The sequence below is a fragment of the Theropithecus gelada genome, chromosome 11 (genome assembly GCF_003255815.1).
Source record: "Theropithecus gelada isolate Dixy chromosome 11, Tgel_1.0, whole genome shotgun sequence".
Lineage (NCBI taxonomy): Eukaryota > Metazoa > Chordata > Mammalia > Primates > Cercopithecidae > Theropithecus > Theropithecus gelada.
Window position 1 is genome coordinate 106,559,439 of NC_037679.1, and position 23,943 is coordinate 106,583,381.

A 23,943-nucleotide genomic window follows, 5' to 3' on the forward strand; every position below is an offset into this window, starting at 1 on the left:
AGAATGATAACTGCACTGATCAATTGGGGAAGCTCACTGGTTACCCACAAAACCATTGCAGACCGCCTATTATGCTGTGGCTAAAACTTGGACCCACGCCTTCCCGCAGCCTGGTACAGCAGAGCACTCTAGTCCCTCCTATCATTGCCCCATGTTGGCCTTGATGTCTGCCTCTGAAATCTTTGATTACCAATGTCAACAGGCAGTTGGCCAACTTAGGAGGGGCCCTCCAAGGCTATACCAAGATAGAAGAATGACAGTACAGCTCATCATAAACGTATTTATCAGGCAAACTTCAGGAAAAACTGGTTTCTCAGGCTTGCCACCTGAAGCAAAATAGTTCTGTGTGAAGCTTGACATGGTGTATATCTGTGGGTCAGGTCAACGCACACACAGAAAAAGAATCTTTTTTGTTTTCTCTTTGGAGATTATCCAAGCTATAAAGTTAACCAGAGAAATGAATTACCTGTTTTCGTCAAGCCTATGTTTCTTTCCCATGGTCATTTTCTGGAAATGCAGGAATTCAAGTTTAGAACTTCTAAGTCACAGACTCATATACTCATAAAATAGTAGCACTGTATGGGACCTGGAAATCATCTAATCTAGAATCTAATTTTGCAGATAAGAAAGCTGAAGTTTCCCGTTACTAAATGAATATTGTACTTCAATGCAGGCAGAGATTGCACTCATTTCTTTACAAGCTAAAATTACACTGTTGGCTCCCATGGCACTGGCAGTTAGCCTAAATAAAACCCATAATATTTTTCATATAAACTGCTCAGCTAGATTTTCCACATTCCAGGTTTATACAATAAACTTCTTAAAATTTTGTTCAGGAGTTTACATTTTCCCTTTCTAATTTTACTAGTTTAAACTCTATATGCCAGTCTATTATTTGAATTCTGGCCCTGTCTTAAGCTTTATAAGTATTTGAGAAAGTGAAAGATCATTTGCTAGTGTGCACTTTACAGTGTACCTGTCATCTCTTATTTATTTATTTATTTATTTATTTATTATGTTTTGAGACAAGGTCTCACTCTGTCACCCAGGCTGGAGTGCAGTGGCACCATCACAGCTCACCGTAGCTTCGACCTCCTGGGCTCAAGCCTTCCTCCTGTCTCACCCTCCCGAGTAGCTGGGACCACAGGCACATGCCACCATGCATGTAGAAAAATTTTAAACATTTCTAAAATGTTGCCCAGGCTGGTCTGAAACTCCTGGGCTCAGGTGATCCTCCCACCTCAGCCTCCCAAAGTGCTGGCATGACAGGCATGAGCCACAGTGCCCGGCTCCCCTGCCACTTCAGTTCTTGCTCACTGCCCTGTGCATATGCCCTTAGAGTCCCAGGATCCTCCTTCTGACTTTACAGAGATCACTTCCAAGTCTATATCTAGTTCCTTTCCTGATCAATATATAACATGTTCTTAGGTCAGGGGGCCTCCACAACGCAGGACAACCCAAAGGTGCTCCTGCACTTAGCTATTAGGACAATAGCTAAGTTGTCCTAAATAAAATGCTATTTATGAAAAGCATTTAACTTAGGATTCCCCCACCTAGTTTTGTCCTAATTTAATTCCTCAAGGAGGTTTGGTAACTTTTCCTTCCTTCTTACATGAAGGAGCTCTAAAGGGGCCTTTCCTCTCTAAGGGAGAAGAAACTTCTCATAGCTTGTCTCCTACCAGAAGTAGCAGTGACTGGGGTAATGTAGTAAAAGGCTACTATCTAAACTCCAGAGTCACAAGAATCCTTCCTTTTTTTCTTTTTTCTTTTTCTTTTTTTTTTTTTTTTGAGACAGTCTTGCTGTGAGACCCAGGCTGGAATGCAAATGATGCTATCTCGGCACTCACTGCAACCTCTGCCTCCCAGGTTCAAGCAATTCTCCTGCCCCAGGCTCCTGAGTAGCTGGGACTACAGGCACACACCACCACGCCCAGCTAATTTTTTTGTATTTTTAGTACAGACGGGGTTTCACCATGTTGGCCAGGCTGGTCTCGAACTCATGACCTCAAGTGATGTGCCTGCCTCGACTTTCCAAAGTGCTGGGATTACAGGCGTGATCCACCATGCCCTGCCAAGAATCCTTTCTTATGTCCATGTTGATGAATAGGTTAGTAGTTTATCTTTCATCAGCTATGAAAACTGCAGGAGTCAAGAAATTTAGGAGTAGGGAGGAAAGAAAAGGAAGATTTCCTAATCTCTTCGTACTCAAAAGGATATCTGCTATATGAAAAAGGAGAGTTGAGTGAAATATCTGTGATTACTTTATATATTGTAAGTAGCCTAGAAACCTAAGAATTATCCCTGACTTCTTCCTTCCCTTCACCCCCCATATCTAATAATAAGAATAACTAACACTTATCAAGTACTTACTGTATGCCAGGTTCTGTGCTGAGCATTTTATAAGCCTGATTAATAGAATCCAAAAAACAACTATGATTTTAAGATGAGAAGATTGGCACTTTTAAGAGATTACATTACTTGCTTGATTTCACATATCAAGGATGGATGGAGTCAGATTACCACCCAAATTATTGTGACTCCAGAGCCCAAAAGCTTACTCACAATAAATATTAGTCCAGGTCCTCTAGGAGAGCCATCAGACCGTGATACAGGTGTGTCCCTTATGAGACACAGAAGGAAGAATGAAAGGAAAAACAAAAGGGAGGAAGATGTTGGGTAGAAGGAAGGACAAAAGAAGGTTGGTGGGTTGTGGGGAAGGAAGGTTAAGTGGAAAGTTGGTGGGTTGTGTGGAAGGAAGGTTAGGTGGAGGGTTGGTGGGTTGTGCTGAGGAGAGGTTAGGAGGAAGGTTGGTGAGTTGTGCTGAAGGAAGGTTAGGAGGAGGGTTGGTGGGTCGTGCTGAAGGAAGGTTAGGTGGAGGTTGGTGGGTTGTGCTGAAGAGAGGTTAGGAGGAGGGTTGCTGGGTTGTGCAGAAGGGAGGTTAGGTGGAGGGTTGGTGGGTTGTGTGGAAGGAAGGTTAGGTGGAGGGTTGGTGGGTTGTGCAGAAGGAAGGTTAGGTGGAGGGTTGGTGGGTTGTGTGGAAGGAAGGTTAGGTGGAGGGTTGGTGGGTTGTGTGGAAGGTTGGTGGGTTGTGTGGAAGATTGGTGGGTTGTATGGAAGCAAGGTTAGGTGGAGGGTTGGTGGGTTATGTGGAAGGTTGGTGGGTTGTGTGGAAGGTTGGTGGGTTGTATGGAAGCAAGGTTAGGTGGAGGGTTGGTGGGTTGTGTGGAAGGTTGGTGGGTTGTGTGGAAGATTGGTGGGTTGTGTGGAAGGAAGTTTAGGTGGAGGGTTGGTGGGTTGTGTGGAAGGTTGGTGGGTTGTGTGGAAGGAAGGTTAGGTGGAGGGTTGGTGGGTTGTGCAGAAGGAAGGTTAGGTGGAGGGTTGGTGGGTTGTGTGGAAGGAAGGTTAGGTGGAGGGTTGGTGGGTTGTGTGGAAGGTTGGTGGGTTGTGTGGAAGATTGGTGGGTTGTGTGGAAGGAAGTTTAGGTGGAGGGTTGGTGGGTTGTGTGGAAGGTTGGTGGGTTTTGTGGAAGGAAGGTTAGGTGGAGGGTTGGTGGGTTGTGTGGAAGGTTGGTGGGTTGTGTGGAAGGTTGGTGGGTTGTGTGGAGGGAAGTTTAGGTGGAGGGTTGGTGGGTTGTGTGGAAGGAAGGTTAGGAGGAAGTTTAGTGGGTTGTGTGGAAGGAAAGTTATATGGAAGGTTGGTGGGTTATGTGGAAGGAAGGTTAGGAGGAAGTTTAGTGGGTTGTGTGGAAGGAAAGTTAAGTGGAAGGTTGGTGGGTTGTGTAGAAGATTGGTAGGTTGTGTGGAAGATTGGTGGGTTGTGTGGAAGGTTGGTGGGTTGTGTGGAAGGAAGTTTGGGTGGAGGAATCTTAGACTGCAGTGCAGTATTAAGAAAGTTCAGCAAGGACAATGTAACATCTTGGAACTAAAGTTGCCCATCAGAGGGGTCCCACATTCCCCAGAAATGGGCCTGCCTTAATATTCCTGTTGCACTCAGTCATGAAGTAGCCTTCGAGAAGCATGAGCTGAGCAAGAAGCCTTGATGGATTTCAGTATGCAGAAGTTGGGACTATAAGTCAATTATGACTCTCTGTGAGGTGCACTTTCTTTGGTACCATCTTACATCAAACTGTCTCTTCAAGCAAATCTGCTAGCTTTGTCTTCAGCAAATGTCTCCATCTACTGCCCTAGTTCAAGCCTCTGTCACCATTCACCTAGACAATTCCAAAAAATGTTTTGTTTCCCTACTTCCAGTCCTAATACCCTTAAAATGATTTCCCACAATGCTATAAGGATGAACTTTATGATACATAAATGCAACTTTGTCATAACTCAGCTTAAGAATCTAGGTGGAGGCCAGGCAGGGTGGCTCATGCCTGTAACCCCAGCACTTTGGGAGGCTGAGGTGGGCGGACTGCCTGAGATCAGGAATTCCAGACAGCCTGGCTAACATGGTGAAACCCCGTCTCTAGTAAAAATACAAAAATTAGCCGGGCATGGTGGCACACGCCTGTAGTCCCAGCTACTCAGGAGGCTGAGGCAGGAGAATCGCTTCAATCTGGGAGGCGGAGTTTGCAATGCGCCAAGATTGCACCACTGCACTCCAGCCTGGGCGACAGAGTAAAACTCCATCTCAAAAAAAAAGAAGCAGCTAGGTGGAGATGTCTTTTTGTCAATCTGATAACGGGTACGATGATCCTTTAGCATATATATGACAAGAATCTTACCAGCTTTCATTAACAAAGCTAATTTCAAAATTGCCTCATATTTTTATTGGTAAGGTCATCATTATGAGATTTATATATGGAGCTATCCCAGTTACCATGTGTCATTTATCTGCTTAAAAACCTACAAATATTTACTAGGATAACACCTAAGCTTTTGATCACAATAAACTAGGACTCCCAGCACCCAGCCACTTTCTACTTCTCCAGTATTATCCCTGCTACTCCTTTCCTGGCATTTAGTACTCCAAAAACACAGTACCGAACTGTCTGTAGCTTCTGCTATGTTGTACACATCATCTTCACGTCTTTGTTTATACTCTTCCCTCTACTGGGAATGCCATTGTCTATTTTCCTCCTCCCCTCCTTTCTGTGCCTATTTGAATCTCGTTTTAGACTCAGCTCAGCTACCAGCAGCCTTCTAAGACTCCAATATACCAATTCAAAGATCATTTAGTCCAAGCTCTGTCCCAATTCAGGAATCCTATGTAAAGCATTCAGGCAGAAGTAATCCAAGGAAGAGCTCACAGTATCACAAGGCAACCAGCTATATCTTTGGACTGTGCTCATGGTCACATAAACCAATGACAGCCACTTCCCATTGTGTTTTATCAGGGAGTCTATCAGTTCCTGTTTCTCCATCTTTTCCAGGTGCAGTGGTTAGAATAATACTCACCTGCAGCTTTAAGATGACTGGAGAGTTAGAAGTTGGGAGGCTGACTGAGAAATTCTCTTAGCAAATCCTATAGAGGTGGACCAAGTGTGGTGGCTCATACCTGTAATCCCAGCACTTTGGGAGGCTGAGGCAGGTAGATCGCATGAGGTCAGGAGTTCGACAGCATCCTGGCCAAAAATGGTGAAACCTCGTCTCTACTAAAAAAAAAAAATACAAAAATTAGCTGGGTATGGTGGTACATGCCTGTAATCCCAGCTACTTGGGAGGCTGAGGCACAAGAATCACTTGAAACTGGGAGACGGAGGTTGCAGTGAGTGGAGATTGCACCACTGCACTCCAGCCTGGGCAACAGAGCAAGACTCTGTCTCAAAAACAAACAAACAAAAAAATCCTATAGAGATGATCTCCTGCTTTGAACCTTCAGATCTTGGGTGGGAACAGAAGTGGGGAAGGTAAGGATGAGGAAGGATAGAGCTTGTCAACAAGCCATTGGTCAGGTCCTTCTGGTTGTAATGTCTGAACGTTCTAGCTTTTCATTTCTAAATTCCCTGCCTATGACTCACAGATGTTTCAAGGGGCCTTCAGAATGCCTGTGGACTTTAATATGTGAGAGTCATGGTCAGAGGGAAGGTGTAGTAGATGATAAATCACGAAAGGGTGAAAGAGATAAATCACGAAAGAGAAGGAATCTCGCCCTGTCGCCCAGGCTGGAGTGCAGTGGCGCGACCTCGGCTCACTGCAAGCTCCGCCTCCCAGGTACACGCCATTCTCCTGCCTCAGCCTCCCGAGTAGCTGGGACTACAGATGCCCACCGCCATGCCCGGCTAATTTTTTGTATTTTTAGTAGAGATGGGGTTTCACCATGTTAGCCAAGATGGTCTTGATCTCCTGACCTCATGATCCGCCCACCTCGGCCTCCCAAAGTGCTGGGATTACAGGCGTGAGCCACTGCGCCCAGCCGGAGAAGGCTTTTTCTAAGTATGAAAACTTGGCAATATTTGTCTATAAAATCCAGAAGTTGTCATAAAGATTAATAAATATGACTATTTAAAAATGAGAACTTCTGAATTAAAAAATACAATTAACAAAGTCAAAGACAATTGACAATCTGGGAGAAAAGTGGGCCACACGTACTATCTATATATGTTCTCATTCCTTTAGTATAGATGAAGCCTTCAGAGATCTGTAAGGTAGGCTGAGTGCAGTGGGTCATGCCTGTAATTCCAGCACTTAGGGAGGCCAAGGCGGGCGAATCAACTTGAGGGAGGCCGAGGCGGGTGAATCAACTTGAGGTCTGGAATTCAAGACCAGCCTGGCAAACATGGTGAAACCTGGTCTCTATTAAAAATACAAAAAGTAGTCAGGCATGGTGGTGGCGCACACCTGTAATCCCAGCTACCCTGGTGGCCAAAGCAGGAAAATCACTTGAGCCTGGGAGGCAGAGGTTGCAGTGAGCCAAGATCATGCCACTGCACTCCTGCCTGGGCCACAGAGCTAGACTTTGTCTGGAAAAAAAAGAAAGAAATATGTAAGGTAAAGCCAACCACCCATAAAAGAATAAGCAAAGGAGACCGGAAGCAGTGGCTCACGCCTCTAATCCCAGCACTTTGGGAGGCCAAGGCGGGTGGATCATCTGAGTCAAGAGTTCAAGACCAGTCTGGTCAACATGGAGAAACCTCGTCTCTAGTAAAAACACAAAATTAGCCGGGCGTGGTGGTGCATGCCTGTAATCCCAGCTACTTAGGAGACTGAGGCAGGAGAATCACCTGAACCCGGGAGGCAGAGATCGCGGTGAGCTGAGGTTGCGCCATTGCACTCCAGCTTGGGCAACAAGAGCTGGACACTCCGTTTCAAAAAAAAAAAAAAAGAATGAGCAGAGGACATGAACTGGTACTTCTCAAAAAAAGAAATATGAATGCACCCAATGCACACATAAAAAGAATACTCAATTTCACTGCTAATTCAAATAATGCAAATTAAGATAGCAATAAGATGCAATTTTTAACCAATCAAATTGGCAAAGCTTTAAAAGTTTAATAACAAAATATGTTGACTGGCAAGCAGGGAAACACATTACCGGTGGAGGTATACAAATTTATAATACTTTTGGAGGAAAATTTGGCAATATTTCTTTTTAAAAAATTCTTTTAATTCTCAAAAAGGCAAGGTACTTCTATATAGAAGGGTACACCCTTACAGATGGAAAAATGGTGAGCCCACATTTGGACAAGGGAGGGGAGGGGTTCTTATCCCTAAGGCACTTGGCCCCTGCTGCTGTATCATTCCCCTATCGGCTAGGGTTAGACCGCACAGCCTAAACTAATTCTGATTGGCTAATTTAAACAGCATGACAGGGTGAGTGCTTTGGCGGGAGTCAGGGCAGAGCAGGTAGCAGGTAATCGGAATGAGTTAGGGTGGAGCAGGTGATCGGAATGAGTTAGGGTGGCGCAGGAGATTAGAATGATTTAGGGTGGAGTAGGTAATCTAAAAAGGTTGCTTTACAAGGAAGTTTAGTTTAAAATAGAAGGCAAAGAACTAAACAGCGCCTTTTTGTCTCTGTCTCTTCCTCTCTCTGCCTCTCTTTGATTCCCTCTTTTTCTGTCTCTTCCTTTCCCTCTTTGCCTCTCTGCCTCTCCTCTCTCTCCTCTAGGGTAGGGACCTGTGGGAGTGGAGCTACTCTCTCTTCCACCGAGAAGAAAGGAAAGGGGGTGTTTGTGTCAGGTTCAACCCTTGAAATTAGTGGAAGGCCCAACCCCTCAATACTAGGGATGTCTCACATTGAAATTTGGTAATATTTCTAAAAAATGCAAGTGCAACATATACACTATGGAATATTATGCAGCCATAAAAAAGGATGAGTTCATGTCCTTTGTAGGGACATGGATGAAGCTGGAAACCATCATTCTGAGCAAACTATCGCAAGGACAGAAAACCAAACACAGCATGTTCTCACTCATAGGTGGGAACTGAACAATGAGAACACTTGGACACAGGGTGGGGAGCATCACACACCGGGGCCTGTCGTGGGGTGGGGGGAAGGGGGAGGGATAGCATTAACAGATATACCTAATGTAAATGACGAGTTAATGGGTGCAGCACACCAACATGGCACATGTATACATATGTAACAAATCTGCATGTTGTGTACATGTACCCTAGAACTTAAAGTATAATAATAATAAAAAAAATTCAAGTGTAAATACTTTTAATCTAGAGGTTCCTCCTCTAGGAATCTGTTCTACAGATAAATTCACACAAGAACAGAAAGATGTATAATAAAGGTTGTATATTTCTGCATTAACTAGTAAAAATAAAAAGTAAAACAAAGTAAATGATGAAAGAAAGGAAAGAAAAGCAACAATGAAGGATGAAAATAGTGCTCTATACTGTGATATGGAATAATATCCAACATATAGTTAATTGAAAAAATGTAGAACAGTATGCATGATATAATACTATTTGTATAAAAATGAAAGGGAGATACCTATACTCCTTGTAGTGCACAGAAAATTTAGACGGATATACAGTGGTTAACTCTGGAGAATGCATCAGAGAGATGGGGAAAATGTTTTTATTTTTTACCTTATGGCCTTTTTTTATTGTTTGGATGTTTTACTGTGGCCATGTATTACTTTTGAAACAAGCTACATTTTTAAAGCTACATTTTTAACTTTCACAAATGAAAAGATAATTCCATCTGGTTCAGGAAAGTGTCTGTAGAGAACGTGGAAGGTGTTTTTCTCATTTTGCCACTTTTTTTCTTTTTTTTTTTTTTGAGAGCCTCTTACTCTGTCACCCAGGCTGGAGTGCAGTGGTGCTGTCATAGCTCACTGCAGCCTTGAACCCCTAAGCTCAAGTCATTCTCCCACCTCAGCCTCCTGAGTAGCTAGGACTACAGGCATACTCTACCACAGATGGCTAATTTTTAAGTTATTTTTTAAGAGACAGGGTTGCTATGTTGCCCAGACTGGTCTCGAAATCCTAGGCTCAAGCAACCCTCTTGTTTTGGCCTCTCAAAGTGTAGGGATTACAGGCTTGAACCACTGTGGCCAGCCCACCTTTCTTTACTTTACTTTTCTTTTCTTTTTTTTTTTTTTTTTTTGAGACAGAGTCTCACTCTGTTGCCCAGGCTGGAGTGCAGTGGCACGATCTCGGCTCACTGCAAGCTCCACCTCCCGGGTTCACACCATTCTCCTGTCAGTCTCCCAAGTAGCTGGCACTACAGGCACACGCTGCCACGCCCAGCTAATTTTTTGTATGTTTTTTAGTGATCCGCCTGCCTCAGCCTCCCAAAGGCCTGGCTAATTTTTAAATTTTTTTTTTAATATTTAGTAGAGACAGGGTTTCACCATGTTGGCCAGGCTGATCTCGAACTCCTGACCTCAAGTGATCCACGCTGCTCAGCCTCCCAAAGGGATAGGATTACAGGCACGAGCCACCATGCCCAAAGCCCACCTTTCTCAAATAATATTTATTCAACTCTTCAAATAAGTGATAGGAGTCTAAATTCAATCTCACTATTTATCATTCTATTTGCCCACCCATCAGTTCTTGGTAATATGTGTTAATAGGCATGGCCTGGGAAAACAAAGTGCACTGATAATTTTTAGTCTAACTGCTGTGTATCCATTACAGGTATCGCTCATCTTGCAAAATGGATATCGTTCAGCAAAATTGAAAGTAAAAGACTTCTGACTGGGAGCGGTGGCTCACGCCTGTAATCCCAGCACTTTGGGAACCGTGGCGGGCGATCACGAGGTCAGAAGATCTAGACCATCCTGGCTAACACGGTGAAACCCCGTCTCTACTAAAATACAAAAAAATTAGCCGGGCGTGGTGGCGGGAGCCGGTAGTCCCAGCTACTCGGGAGGCTGAGGCAGGAGAATGGCATGAATCCGGGAGGCGGAGCTTGCAGTGAGCCGAGATCGCACCACTGCACTCCAGTCTGGGCAACAGAGCGAGACTGCGTCTCCAAAAAAAAAAAAAAAAAAAAGACTTCTCTAGAGTAAAATCCATGTCCTACTAACATTTCAGAAGTTAATGTTCTTTCCCAGATACAATAGATTGGATTAAAATTTGGATTGAAGAAGGGATTAAGATAATTTCTGGAACATATATTGGGCATTACCATGTAGCTGCACTACGTATTTATGGGGACTTACCAACAGTTCTTTTGTCACTTGTTGCATGTATGTGACAGAAAGAACCTGGAGGGCAATGAAGTCAGGACACTTGACCTGTGGTCCTCCAGTCCCACCTCCATCTGACCAAGGGTGAGACACTTTTAAAGGGTTTTTGTTCAGTCATCAGATATCGGGAAGGGTTACTATATAGCAGGCCCTTACACTCAGTTATATTCAGTTCTGTACACTGTACCACCATATAGCATATATTATGAGTGTGGTATAATCTAGTGTAATAAAATGTTAAAAATAAAATAAATAATAAAATAAGAGGTATACAGAGCTGCCAACTGCATGTGAACAAGCCAGGTTCTCTCAGATTTGTCACTCTCCTGCTTAAACCTTCAGTAGCTCCCCAGTACCTTCAAATTAAGTCCACATCCTAAGCTTGGCATTCAAGGTGCTTCATCATCTATCACCTGTCCACTTCTTTGGCCTCAGCTCTTGACACTGCTCTCATTTCTTGAGATGCCTATGTTACTCTCAAATCTAATTATTTGCAGTTCCCCCCCACCCCCCAACCCCGCCCCGCGTTGTTTCACTGAACTATGACTTTGCAAATGTTTCTTTTGCTGCCTGCTTGGAAAAACGTGTAGTCAGTGTTTGAGACCTGGCTCAGAAATCAGCCTTTCCGTAAAGGCTTGCCCTGGTGCCTCTCTATATTTTCTGAATACCTTTATTATCACACTTAATACACTATATTGAAGTTACTTGTTTACATTCTTAAGGAAGTATGGAAATGAAACGTAAAATAAATCCCCATTAGTGTGTAAGCTCCTTGAGGGCAGAGGCCCTATCTAGTTAATCTTTGCATTTCTAGTATATAGCACAGTGCCTGTTCAACACATTTTGTAAATGATAAAAGAATGAATTTGTTATACTATAGCTTGTATATAGTAGTATAACTACTATTTCTTTGTAGTTTGACATTTCTTAATATAGTGACAAATCCAGTAAAACCTGCATCTCTCCTGGATTCTATGCTATCTGTACCTCTGTCCTACAGGCACTACTCATAGCATTGTAGTGAAGTTCCTGTAACAGTTCGTTGATTTTAAAACATACTAAATCACCAAGCATATATCATTTATATCTTGACAGTGTACTTTAAAGCAGATGTTTCAGTTTTATTTCCTTCACATAGCTAGCATCTCTCCAGACAAGCTTAAAGAGCAACCTGTTTTCTTTGGCAAATTGATTAATGGGGACATTACTCATATGCCTGGTTGTATGACATTTCCAATAACATTGTCATTTTGTTTATGGAGTGGTAGGTAAAAATATCCAGGAATTTACTACCAGTGGAGGAACCACCTGTTTGCTGGAAACATTAAAGAGGAAAAACTGGAGAGGCAGCTCTCTTGGAGAATGCTGAAAAGATCTAATTCCGTCACAAGCCTGCCTCACAGCAAACCAGCTCCCGGTGGCACCTGTGGAAACAGGAGAACAGCCTTGCCGTGCACCTTAGCACTTTGGCTGGGGATCGAGCTGCCCGGCGGGGACCTGGGAAACTGCAGAGGTAGCTCTTCTCATGCCTAAAGGGTAGCAGAGTAAAGGGTGTTGGGAAGAGCTGCCTAGCACCGTGTCAGTGGCAACGAGTGGATTTAGGAGTAGGAACAAGGGAGAAAAGCATGAATGAGTGGAGGGCTGGGAAGGGGCAGGACGTGGTGGAGGCACACTGGGGAGTGGGCAGGGACCCAACTGTATGGCAGCAAATTGGGCAGGTGTAATCAGCCTACACCTTCCACCTCATCTCAGAGACCTTACAGCATAGGGGGAGGAGGCGGCGACCATGAAGAGAAGGTATGATCTTGTCCTCTGGAAGCCATGGGCAGGAAGGTTACAAGCACGTATTTGGGCCTCACCTGCAGCAGCAAGAACAGAGCAGGTGAACAGGCACGTTCCATGCTGAGTGGGAGAGGAGGCTATCTAAGGGAAACACACTAAAGGCTTGAAGTTTTCCAAGACAAAACAAAGCCAACTGCGGAAACCTTTAAGGATTAGGGAAAAGGATGCTCCCCCCTTCCAAGAATTTTCTGTCTTAAAAAACAAAACAACAGAAATAACAGAACACAACACAAGAACCACGTGCTAAAAGGGGAAGGGGGAAGCTGTGGCGGAGGAGCTAAGTCCAGGCTGATGACCCGGGTGCTGAACACGGCGGGAAAAGATCAAGGTTTCTTGTGCAATCCTTCCCTGCATTTGCGTCAGCCAGCACAAGGCCATCTTGAACTGGCAGCAGTCAATTCAAGAAGCTTATGTGAAAGGCAGCATTACTTAAGGCAAAATGACTTTCTCTCCTACTTCCAGAGAAATATCTAGAGGCCAGGGCTTCCATGTAAAGCAAATCTATAAAATTCACAATGATATGTATGTTCTCCTGGTAAAATGTGGAAGGAGGGTGTTGCTACTTTCGTGTTTTAAATCTCATTATTGCGAGGGCAGTGGGAGTGTCAGGAGAGGCCGTAGTTCTAAACTCTCAGGACTTTAAAATTCCTATGCTATATTATAAAATAATCCTGGTAACAGAATAGTTGTATAAACTCCCAGTTCTAATAATACTATTTCATTGGGGAAACAAGGTGTTTGTCTAAAGAGCTAAGTTTTGAAAATTAAAGGAACGAAGAGCTTAGTTATTTGTGTGAAAAATATGTACATGCCTTCACCAAGTTCCTATAGACCACTGTGCTTATGTGTCCAAAAGCTTCCAGCAGAAGGCCCCAGAAAATATTGGGCGGCACCAAGTCCAAAACAGGAATGAAAACAGAATATTTATTTTGCTCAGATTAAAAACAAGCCCCACACAGGCTGGGCACGGTGGCTCACACCTATAATCCCAGCACTTTGGGAGGTTGAGGTGGGCGGATCATCAGGTGAGGAGTTCGAGACCAGCCTGGCCAACATGGTGAAACCCCATCTCCAAAAATACAAAAATTAGCCAGGCAGGGTGGCGTGTGCCTGCAATCCCAGCTACTCGGAAGGCTGAGGCAGGAGAATCGCTTGAACTCAGAAGGCAGAGGTTACAGTGAGTTGAGATCGCGCCACTGCACTCCAGCCTGCGTGACAGAGCGACACTCCATCTCCAAAACAACAACAACAACAAAAAAACACAAGCAAACAAAGAAGCAAAAAAATATCATTCACACACAAACGGAAGAGCTTGCTGAGGCAGCTTTGGTGACTGTCTCTTGAAAGGGGCAATGATGTCAGGAACTGTTCAGAAAAGGCCAGTTGGAACACTTTATGGGGGCTAGGTGTGGGGAAACATCTTTTTGAAACAGTGCCTTTCACCTCGAATAGGTAAAAGCTGAGAAATAGCATGATGTGAGTCTAGAAAAACCATAAACAGTAGGCATAGAATCAACATGGGCTTGCTTATGAAATAAGGATGAAAGAATACTCTGAAACTTTTTCGAAATAAGCTTAGAATACATTTTTAAAGGACTATTTCATGGAGCAAGCAAAAAAAAATCTTTTCTTTTTTTGATAATTTTATTCTTTCTATTTTTAAAAACCTTATAGCCTTCAGTTTCATCTCCAAAAATTTTTTTTTTTTTTTTTTTTTTTTTTTTTTTTTTTTTGAGACAGAGTCTTACTCTGTCACCCAGGCTGGAGTGCAGTGGCATAATCTCGACTTACTAAAACCTCTGCCTTTCAGGCTCAAGCGATCCTCCCACCTCAGCCTCCAGAGTAGCTGGGACTATAGGAACGTGCCACCAGGACTGGTTAATTTTTCCTATTAAAAAAAAATCTTGTTCAGGTGCAGTGGCTCACACCTGTAATCCCAGCACTTTGGGAGGTCGAGGCTGGTGGATCATGAGGTCAGGAGTTTGAGACCAGCCTGGCCAAGATGGTGAAACCCTGTCTCTACTAAAAATACAAAAAAAATTAGCCAAGTGTAGTGGTGGGCACCTGTAATCCCAGCTACTTGGGAGGCTGAGGCAGGAGAATTGCTTGAACCCCGGATGCGGAGGTTGCAGTGAGCGGACACCACGCCACTTGAACTCCAGCCTGGGCGACAGAGCGAGACTCCACCTCAAAAAAAAAAAAAAAAAAAGAGTCTTTACTGGGAGCCTGAGGTGAGAGGATCACTTGAGGCCAGGAGGTGGAGACCAGCCTGGGCAACATAGTGAGATTCCATTACCCAACCCCCACCTCCTCTACAACTTTTTTTCTTTTTTTTTTAAATGCTAGGCATATTAGCCCAGCTACTTGTGAGACTGAGGCAGGAGGATCACTGAGGATCACTGAAGCCCAAGAGTTTGAGGTTACGGTAAACTATGATTGTGCCACTGCACTCCAGCCTAGACACACCTAGACACATCACAGAGCCAAAAGTGGCTACTAAGCAAAATTACGCTATCAAACTTTTAGGGATGGCCGAGTGCAGTGGCTCATGCCTGTAATCCTAGCACTTTGGGAGGCCAAGGCGGGTGGATCACCTGCGGTCGGGAGTTCAAGACCAGCCTGACCAACATGGAGAAACCCCCGTCTCTACTAAAAATACAAAATTAGCCGGACATGGTGACGCATGCCTGTAATCCTAGCTACTCGGGAGGCTGAGGCAGGAGAATTGCTTGAACCTGGGAGGTGGAGGTTGCATTGAGCCGAGATGCCCCATTGCACTCCAGCCCGGGCAACAAAAGCAAAACTCCGGCCGAGCGAGGTGGCCACGCCTGTAATCCCAGCACTTTGGGAGGCCGAGGCGGGCGGATCACGAGGTCAGGAGATTGAGACCATCCTGGTTAACACGGTGAAACCCCGTCTCTACTAAAAATACAAAAAATTAGCCAGGCGTGGCGGTGGGCGCCTGTAGTCCCAGCTACTCGAGAGGCTGAGGCAGGAGAATGGCGTAAACCCGGGAGGCGGAGCTTGCAGTGAGCTGAGATCCAGCCACTGTACTCCAGCCTGGGCGACAGAGCGAGACTCCGTCTCAAAAACAAACAAACAAACAAACAAACAAACAAAAAAATACAAGATTCAGAAAAGGAGCCATGTCGGATTTCCATTCAACAAAAACGCTGGGTTTACCAACTTTACACTGGAAACAACAAGCTCAAAAGTGGACTCTGAAACCTGCTTTTTTAAAAAAGGGTTTCAAGTGATAAGTGTTAACATGTGCCACAGCAAGTTTAGACATCTGCAGGTCTGATGCAGACATCTCCTGAGGGTTTACCCAACAGACACACACAGGGCCAGGCACCTTTTCTTCTTCAGCAGCAGAAGAAAAATGTGCTCTTTATTGCCAAAAATAAACACTTTTTAAAAGACTACTTCTGTTTATCAATAAACATCCCTTCCTTTCTGTAGTGGATCTCTGGTTTTCTCCAGGCTGCCTGATTAACTGCTGTGGGTATGTTCCTAACTGGAGACAGTGCCGAGGGGTCAGGGCCAGAGCCTTCATTAAGGAGTAATGAAATACTCCTCCTGTGTACGTGGGAGGTGCCCTTGTTCCTGCCGGCCGCTGCCATCACCACCGCCACCGCCACCGCCACCACCACCACCACCACCACCACCAAACTAAAGATCAGGCTCTTGGTGGTGAAGGGGTTCATAACTGCTGGGTAGAGAAAGGAATATTGTGTTAATTGGCGAGGAGGGGACAGCCAGAGTCTAATGCTATTCCCAGGTTACTTCTCAAATTAGGGACACCTGGGAATTTGAAGTGCTAGTGACCCTGGGGAAAGGACTGGAAGGATTTATAAGCCCCTTGAATGAATGCTGTGTCACTCAATCCTAACACCAGAAATCTAAGGTACAACTGAAAACTACTCCTTTTGGACAGAAAGGAACAGAAGAGAGAATTCGTTTTGTTTTTTCAGGTTTTTTTGTTTCTTTGTTTGTTTTTTGTTTTTTTGAGACGGAGGTTCGCTCTGTCACCCAGGCTGGAGTGCAGTGGTGCAGTCTCGGCTCACTGCAAGCTCCGCCTCCCAGGTTCATGCCATTCTCCTGCCTCAGCCTCCTGAGTAGCTGGGACTACAGGCACCCGCCACCTCGCCCAGCTAATTTTTGTATTTTTAGTAGAGACAGGGTTTCACCGTGTTAGCCAGGATGCTCTTGATCTCCTGACCTCGTGATCCGCCCACCTCGGCCTCCCAAAGTGCTGGGATTACAGGCGTGAACCACCGTGCCCGACCAAGAATGGTTAAAGAAGGTACCTGACTGTACTTTCTTCAGCTCTCTGCTACCTCCTCGACCCTAACCCCCACAGGTATCCAGTGTCTACTTGCTGCTCTTCAAATATTGAAAGCCCAACCACAGCAATCAGATCTACCCAGATCTTCCCTGTCTTATAATGTCTATCCTCCAAAACCATATATTCCTCTTTTCTCCCCCTCGTAAACCCTGTGTTAAATTAATATTTAGGGAGCAGGTAAGAGAAAAAAAAGCATATCCATACTAAAGTGTAAATGACTAATAGGGATGCTTGGAAAGCCCTCTCTTACAAAGGGTTGCTCAGTTTTAAACAGTTGCTTATTGGCCAAATAAATACATTTTCTATCATTTCTTCAAATAAGGGCACATTTTATTCTTTCTCACTGGGTGAGGGACGTATATGGCTTAGAAACAGCAACAGTAGGCCAGGCACGGTGGCCTGTAATTTCAGCGCTTTCAGAGGCCAAGGTGGGTGGATCACCTGAGGTTGGGAGTTCGCGACCAGGCTGGCCAACGTGGTGAAAGCCCGTCTCTACTAAAAATACAAACATTAGCTGGGTGTGGTGATGCACATCTGTAATCCCAGCTACTCAGGAGGCTAAGGCAGGAGAATCGCTTGAACCTCGGAGGCGGAGGTTGCAGTGAGTCGAGATCACACCACTGCACTCCGGCCTGGGCTGCAGAGTGAAGACTCTGTCTCAAAAAAAAAAAAAAAAAGCAACAGTATTTTAAGTAGAAAAGAGTGGATAGTACAGTATCAAGAACTACTGTTGTTGCGTTTGAAGGGAAGCTTTTAGTATGCTGGTGAAGGGGAAGAGGTGAAGGAAAGTTTGAGCTTAGAAGGTTTTAGTTCCTTGAGCTTCATTTTCTCTTCCTTATTTTTATGCTGATTGGGTCTTTTTTTCCTTCTCTGTCAACAGACTGCTTCAGTACTTCTTGGCTTTATTTATTTATTTTGCTCCCGCTAACAAGCTGGAGGCTGAGTTATGTGCTCAGTCTGAAAATGTTCCTTTTGACTGTTGCCTCTGAACTTTCTAACCAATACAGAGAGTAAATAGGTACTGTGCTGTATGCAAATGTAGGCATATTTGTCCGTGTAGGCCAAAGGAGGGGAGGCATGTTGCAAAATGCCTTTAGAACAAAAACAAACTTTTCCAATAGAATATTTTATAGCCTTTTGAAAATAAGCTAAACTTTTAGAAAACGAAAAGTACAGAGGAATACTTATCTATAAAATAAACTGGAAAAAAAACACACACAAAACAAAACATGACTAATACTTCAACAGTGAGTTCACCTCAAGCATTTCATGAATTTCACATGACCCACCCACTTTTTCTCTGTACCTCTGAGGATTACCATATTAGCAGCAATAATACTCTGTTGTTCAAGTGCCAGATTTACATATCAACGTAGCCATGGCATTCCTGAATGTAGAATATTGTACTGCTCGCCTCGTTTGTGGTTTCTATAATAAGGTTAATTTTTGTTCCCTTACCCTCCTCACTTAATCTCATGCCACCCCCTACCTTTCTTCAATTAGTGGTTTGTTTTTCACTTTGAATAGTTTTTCTCCTTTCCTTTCTCAGTCTCTGTGTCAGGACTTGAACTATCCTCAAATTCACTGCACAAACCATGCTGCATTTAAAACTTCTTATCACTCAGCCACGGATGATTAATTCTTTGAAAAGACAAGCCAAAGACAGAGAAGTTAGGAATGGGCATTTCTAGGATGACTCTAGGATAACTTCTTCCCCAAGTTTAGGATGTGTGGTAAGATGGGTTAGAAGTTATCATGGTAGATTTCATGGCCATCTTTGTCTTTTTTTTTTTTTTTTGAGATGGAGTCTCCCTCTGTCACCCAGGCTGGAGTACAGTGGTGCAATCTCGGCTCACTGCAAGTTCTGCCTCCCAGGTTCACGCCATTCTCCTGCCTCAGCCTCCCGAGTAGCTGGGACTACAGGCACCTGCCAGCATGCCCGGCTAATTTTTTGTATTTTTAGTAGAGACGGGGTTTCACCGTGTTAGCCAGGATGGTCTTGATCTCCTGACTTCGTGATCCGCCTGCCTCAGCCTCCCAAAGTGCTGGGATTTCAGGCGTGAGCCACCACACCTGGCTCATCTTTGTCTTTTTCTTGGTAGGCTTTTTAAAAAAAAGTATTGCTATTTCTAGATTTTATTGGAGATGGGTCTAGCAAAAATTTCCAGAATTCCATCAGACATTTTTCATTTCCAATGGATGTTTGGAAAGGGTTGGGCAGTTTTAAAGTTTTCAGACTCAAACGTGTCAAACTGGCCAGGTGCAGTGGCTCACGCCTGTAATCCCAACATTTTGGGAGGCCGAGGTGGACAGATCACCTGAGGTCAGGAGATTGAGACCATCCTGGCCAACATGGTAAAACCCTGTCTCTACTAAAAATACAAAAATTACCTGGGCATGGTGGCACATGCCTGTAATCCCAGCTACTTGGGAGGCTGAGGTAGGAGGATTGCTTGAACCTGGGAGCTGGAGGTTGCAGTGAGCCAAGATTGTGCCACTGCACTCCAGCCTGGCAACAAAGCTAGATTCCATCTGAAAAAAAAAAAAAAAAAAAAAAAAAGTGTCAAACAAAATGCAAAGTCAGCTGGAGCCTAACAAGCTATTTTAATGAGCATTCTTTCTCTGCGATGTTCCCCAGGGGATATGAGCCCAAGCAGACCCATGTGGCCCAGGGAGTAACACGATCATCTTGGCTCTGTTTAGACACCTGTGCCCAGCGGTAAGGGGACCAGGAGGGAGACAGATTGATGAAAGCATGGAGGCATGCAAACCCATTAGGAGTGGGTGTGCGCCATGCTACTTAGAAAGTTACTACAAGAAACTCCATAGCAGTGACAGAGGCTTGATGCAACATGGGCCAACAGTGCCTCTATGTGGGGTGTCTGAGAGTATACGAAATGTGTTTGTGAGTGTTGGGGAGGGAGTGAAGAGAAGAGAAATACATGTGTTTTTTAAAGGAATTGCATGCCTTGGAGGTTCCTTTTGAGAAGACGGTATAGGAAAAAAAGATTGAGAACCACGCATATAGAACACACCCAGGACGCTGAGAGCACATTCTTCCCCTAACCACTTAAGAAACACTTTGCTGTGTTTGCTCTTCTAATCAGTCTGATGCACAGCTTTCCCTGCCCACCATAAGTTTTGTACCCTCTTACCTTCGACTTATCAGCATATAGATATTAAACTTGATCTGTATTATTTTTCATCAGATGCTTTGTTTAGTAAATGATCTAAGTTTTCTGTATATCACCTCCTGGATTATAAAGTCCTTGAGGATTTACACCGTACTTTTAGAAGTTAATACACCTTCCGGGCGCAGTGGCTCACACCTGTAATCCCAGCACTTTGGGAGGCCAAGGCAGGCGGATCACGAGGTCAGGAGATAGAGACCATCCTGGCTAACACGGTGAAACCCAGTCTCTACTAAAAATACAAAAATTAGCTGGGTGTGGTGGCAGGCACCTGTAGTCCCAGCTACTCGGGAGGCTGAGGCAGGAGAATGGCATAAACCCAGGAGGCAGAGGCTATAGTGAGCCGAGATTGCACCACTGCACTCCAGCCTGGGTGACAGCGAGACTTTGTCTCAAAAAAAAAAAAAAAAAAAAACCAGTTACATGGGACATACTTTCCTAAAAGGGTATTTGCGGTTTATCTGAAATTCGAATGTCATTGGGTATTCTGTGTCTATATTGCTAAATCTGGGAACTCTACCTCAGTTGGATTTTGCAAGAGTTAACAAAGCACTTTATGAGTCTTTGAAAAGGTGTGAGCCAAAGGGCTCTTCAGGAGCAGCACTGACAAATATGCAATCTTTGTCAAGTTCTCAAAGGCCCTAGGTAAGCCAAACAAAAACAACAGTAAAAACAAGCTCACTGCCGGGCACGGTGGCTCACGCCTGTAATCCCAGCACTTTGGGAGGCCGAGGCAGGTGGATCACAAGGTCAGGAGATCGAGACCACGGTGAAACCCAGTCTCTACTAAAACTACAAAAAATTAGCCAGGCGCGGTGGCAGACGCCTGTAGTCCCAGCTACTCAAGAGGCTGAGGGAGGAGAATGGCGTGAACCCAGGAGGCGGAGCTTGCAGTGAGCCGAGATCACGCCACTGCATTCCAGCCTGGGGGACAGAGTGAGACTCCGTTTCAAAAAAAAAAAAAAAAAAGCTCACTGACTTTATCAAATGAGGACACAGCCAGTTATTTTAAAAATAATTTTATTGAGATATAATCCACTCATTTAAAGTGGTTTAACTACAGTTAAACTACAATTTAGTGGTTTTTTAATAATTCACAGGGTGTGCAACCATCACCAAAATCGATTTTAGATCATTTTCTCTCTTTTTTTTTTTTTTTTTTTGAGTCGGAGTTTCACTCTTGTTGCTCAGGCTGGAGTGCAATGGCACGGTCACAGCTCACTGCAACCTCCGCCTCCCGGGTTCAAGCGATTCGCCTTCCTCAGCGTACAGAGTAGCTGGGATTACACGTATGCGCCACCAGGCTCACCAGCTTTGTATTTTTAGTAGAGATGGGTTTCTCCTTGTTGGTCAGGCTGGTCTTGAACTCCTGACCTCAGGTGATCCGCCCACCTCAGCCTCCCAAAGTGCTGGAATTACAGGCAAGAGCCACTGTGCCACGCTGAATTTTACATCATTTTCAGCACCTCAAAAAGAAACCCAGTACTCCTTAACTATCACTCTCCTTTCCAGGATCCCTCCATCCCTGCCATTCTTCAACCCTAGTCCTTGGCAACCACTAATGGATGTTTTGGTCTATTTAGATGTGCCTGTTCCAGACACTTCATTATAAATAGAATCATAACAATATGTGGCCTTTTGTGTCTGGCTTCTTTCACTTCACATAATGTTTTCAAGGTTCAGACACATTGTAGTGTGTATATGCCTTCATTCTTTTTCATTGCTGAATAATATTTCTTTCCTTTTTTTGAGACACAGTCCTGCTCTGTTGCCCAGGCTGGAGTGCAATGATCACAGCTCACTTCAGCCTCCAACTCCAGGGCTCAAACCGTCCTCCCACCTGGGCCTCCTGAGTGGCTGGGACTACAAGCACCACCACCACACCCCACTAATTTAAAACATTTTTTGTAACACACCCAATTAATTTTTAAATTTTTTTTGTAGAGACGAATCTTACTACATGGGTCTTCTTCTTCCTTCTTCTTTCTTCTTCCTCTTCCTTCCTTCTTTCTTTTTCTTCCTTCTTTCTTGTTCTTTCTTCTTCCTTGTTCTTCTCCTTCTTCCTTCTCCTCCTTTGTTCTTCTTCCTTCTTTCTTCATTCCCTCTTCTCCTCCTCCTCCTTCTCCTTCTCCTTCTTCTTCTGTCTGTGTCTGGTTGTATCGCCCAGGCTGGAGTGCAGTGGCACAATCTCCGCTCATTGCAGCCTCTGCCTCCCAGGCCCAAGTGATCCTCTCATGTCAGTCTTCCCAGTAACTGGGATTACAGGCATGTGCTACCACATCCAACTAATTTTTGTATTTTTTTGTAGAGACAGGTTTTGCTATGTTGCCCAGGCTGGTCTCGAACTCTTGGGCTAAAGCAATCCTCCCGCCTTGGCCTCCCAAAGTGCTGGGATTACAGGCGTGACCCACCGCCCCTGGGCCAGTATTTCTTTATTTGTATAGTCCACACTGGTTTATCCATTCATTCAGACATTTGCGTTGTTTCCACTTTTTGACTATTATGAATAATGCTGCTAGGAAAGAACATTTATGTAGAAGTTTTTGTGTAGTCATTCGTTTTAATTTCCCTTGGGTATGGGCGTGGCCAATATTCTGAGGAACTGCCAAATTTCTTCCCAAAGTAGCTGCACTATTTTACATTCTTAGTTTTTCTTTTTCGTTTTTTTAAAATAAAGAATCTTTACGGTTTCCTCAGCGTCCCAGAGGAGGGCCTGCTTCCGGCACCCCACCTTCCGGGCTGCCTCCGCAGAGCTCCAAACTCCCCTCCCTGCCATTCCAGGCCCTGGCACTAAAGAGCCGAAACATCAGGTCAGGCGCACTTTGGGCCTCCAGCCCGGCCCCGCCTCCTCAGCGTTAGCTAGTAGGCAAAAGGAAAACAGCTGCCCCTGAATGAGGCTATGTGGACATTGTAGTTTTTTTTCCAGTCAGCAGCGCAGAGACTGTGATAAGAAAAACCACAATTCCCAGAATGCCGCGGTGCTACGGCAGCCGAAGGGGCCATTCCGCGTGTGGCGCACCCGCCCACTCTCCGGTCTCGGCGGCTCTCCAGAGCGTCTGTAAACACCCAGAGACTGTCATGGAGGGGGAGGAGGAGGCGGCGGCGGCGAAGGGAGGCGTTTGGGGCCGCCTCCAGGGTCCGCTCTGCCATTCCTGAACTGGGCCCTAGTCCCCGTGACTGTGGCATCAGGGAAGCGAACTGTTAGGCGAGAGGAGGAGGCAGCCAGAACCATATCCCCTTCTTCCTCGGGGCGGGGGCCGGGCCAGGCCGGCTGAGCCGGGGGAGGGCTCCGGGAGGGAGTGCCCGGCCAGGCCAGCCTGTCTGCCGAGATGGATGACAGTAAGGTAAGTCTTGTGGTTTGCACGCGCCGCCGCCTGCTTGTCGCTCAATTGCTAGTCCCGCGGCTGAACCTCTGCTATGTAGTCCACGCCAACACCCAAGAGACACCTGCCTAAAACATACCTGCGCCTCTCCAGTCACTGCCCGATGGTACCTAGCCAGGAAATTAGGGAACACCGGGGCTGCTTTTTTCCAGGAAGGGCCCTCTCTGGAAATTTTTCACTCCCAGGGCAACCCTGTTTGCTAGCTTTCCAGGTAGTGCAACCCCTAGTCCTTAACTTGCCTGTCGAGATAAGTGAAGAAACGACTGTACTTTTTCTTCTTGCACTCTTTTGCTGCCTCCTACCTTCTCTCCAGTTTGGAGACTTTAGTGCACTCTGAACCAGTCTTATTCCCCTTGACGATTCCCCTTTCTTCTCTCAGGCTCCCTTACTCAATGCACCATTCATATAATCAGTTCACTCCCCCTCTGAGCTATTTTCCTGCGGTTGGTTGGAACACTGCTAAACTCCTGTTGCTATTTGGCCAGTCTGGAGTTTAACCTCGTCTAGAAAGCCTTCTCTAAAAAATAGTGATTTTTCTCTTGTTAACCTTAGTATCCCATCACCATCCAGTTTCCCTGTCCAAATCACTTACTT

General features: G+C 45.0%; 1 protein-coding gene across 1 annotated transcript in view; it reads left to right on the forward strand.

Moving 5' to 3' along the window:
• The first annotated feature begins 22,949 nt into the window (after nucleotides 1–22,949).
• CREBL2 (cAMP responsive element binding protein like 2) overlaps nucleotides 22,950–23,943 on the forward strand; it is a 32,696-nt gene continuing 31,702 nt past the window's right edge. The window contains exon 1 of the mRNA XM_025402737.1: nucleotides 22,950–23,310. Within this exon, the coding sequence (XP_025258522.1) occupies nucleotides 23,296–23,310 (15 nt within the window). The 5' untranslated portion in view covers nucleotides 22,950–23,295. The remainder of the gene's footprint in view (nucleotides 23,311–23,943) is intronic.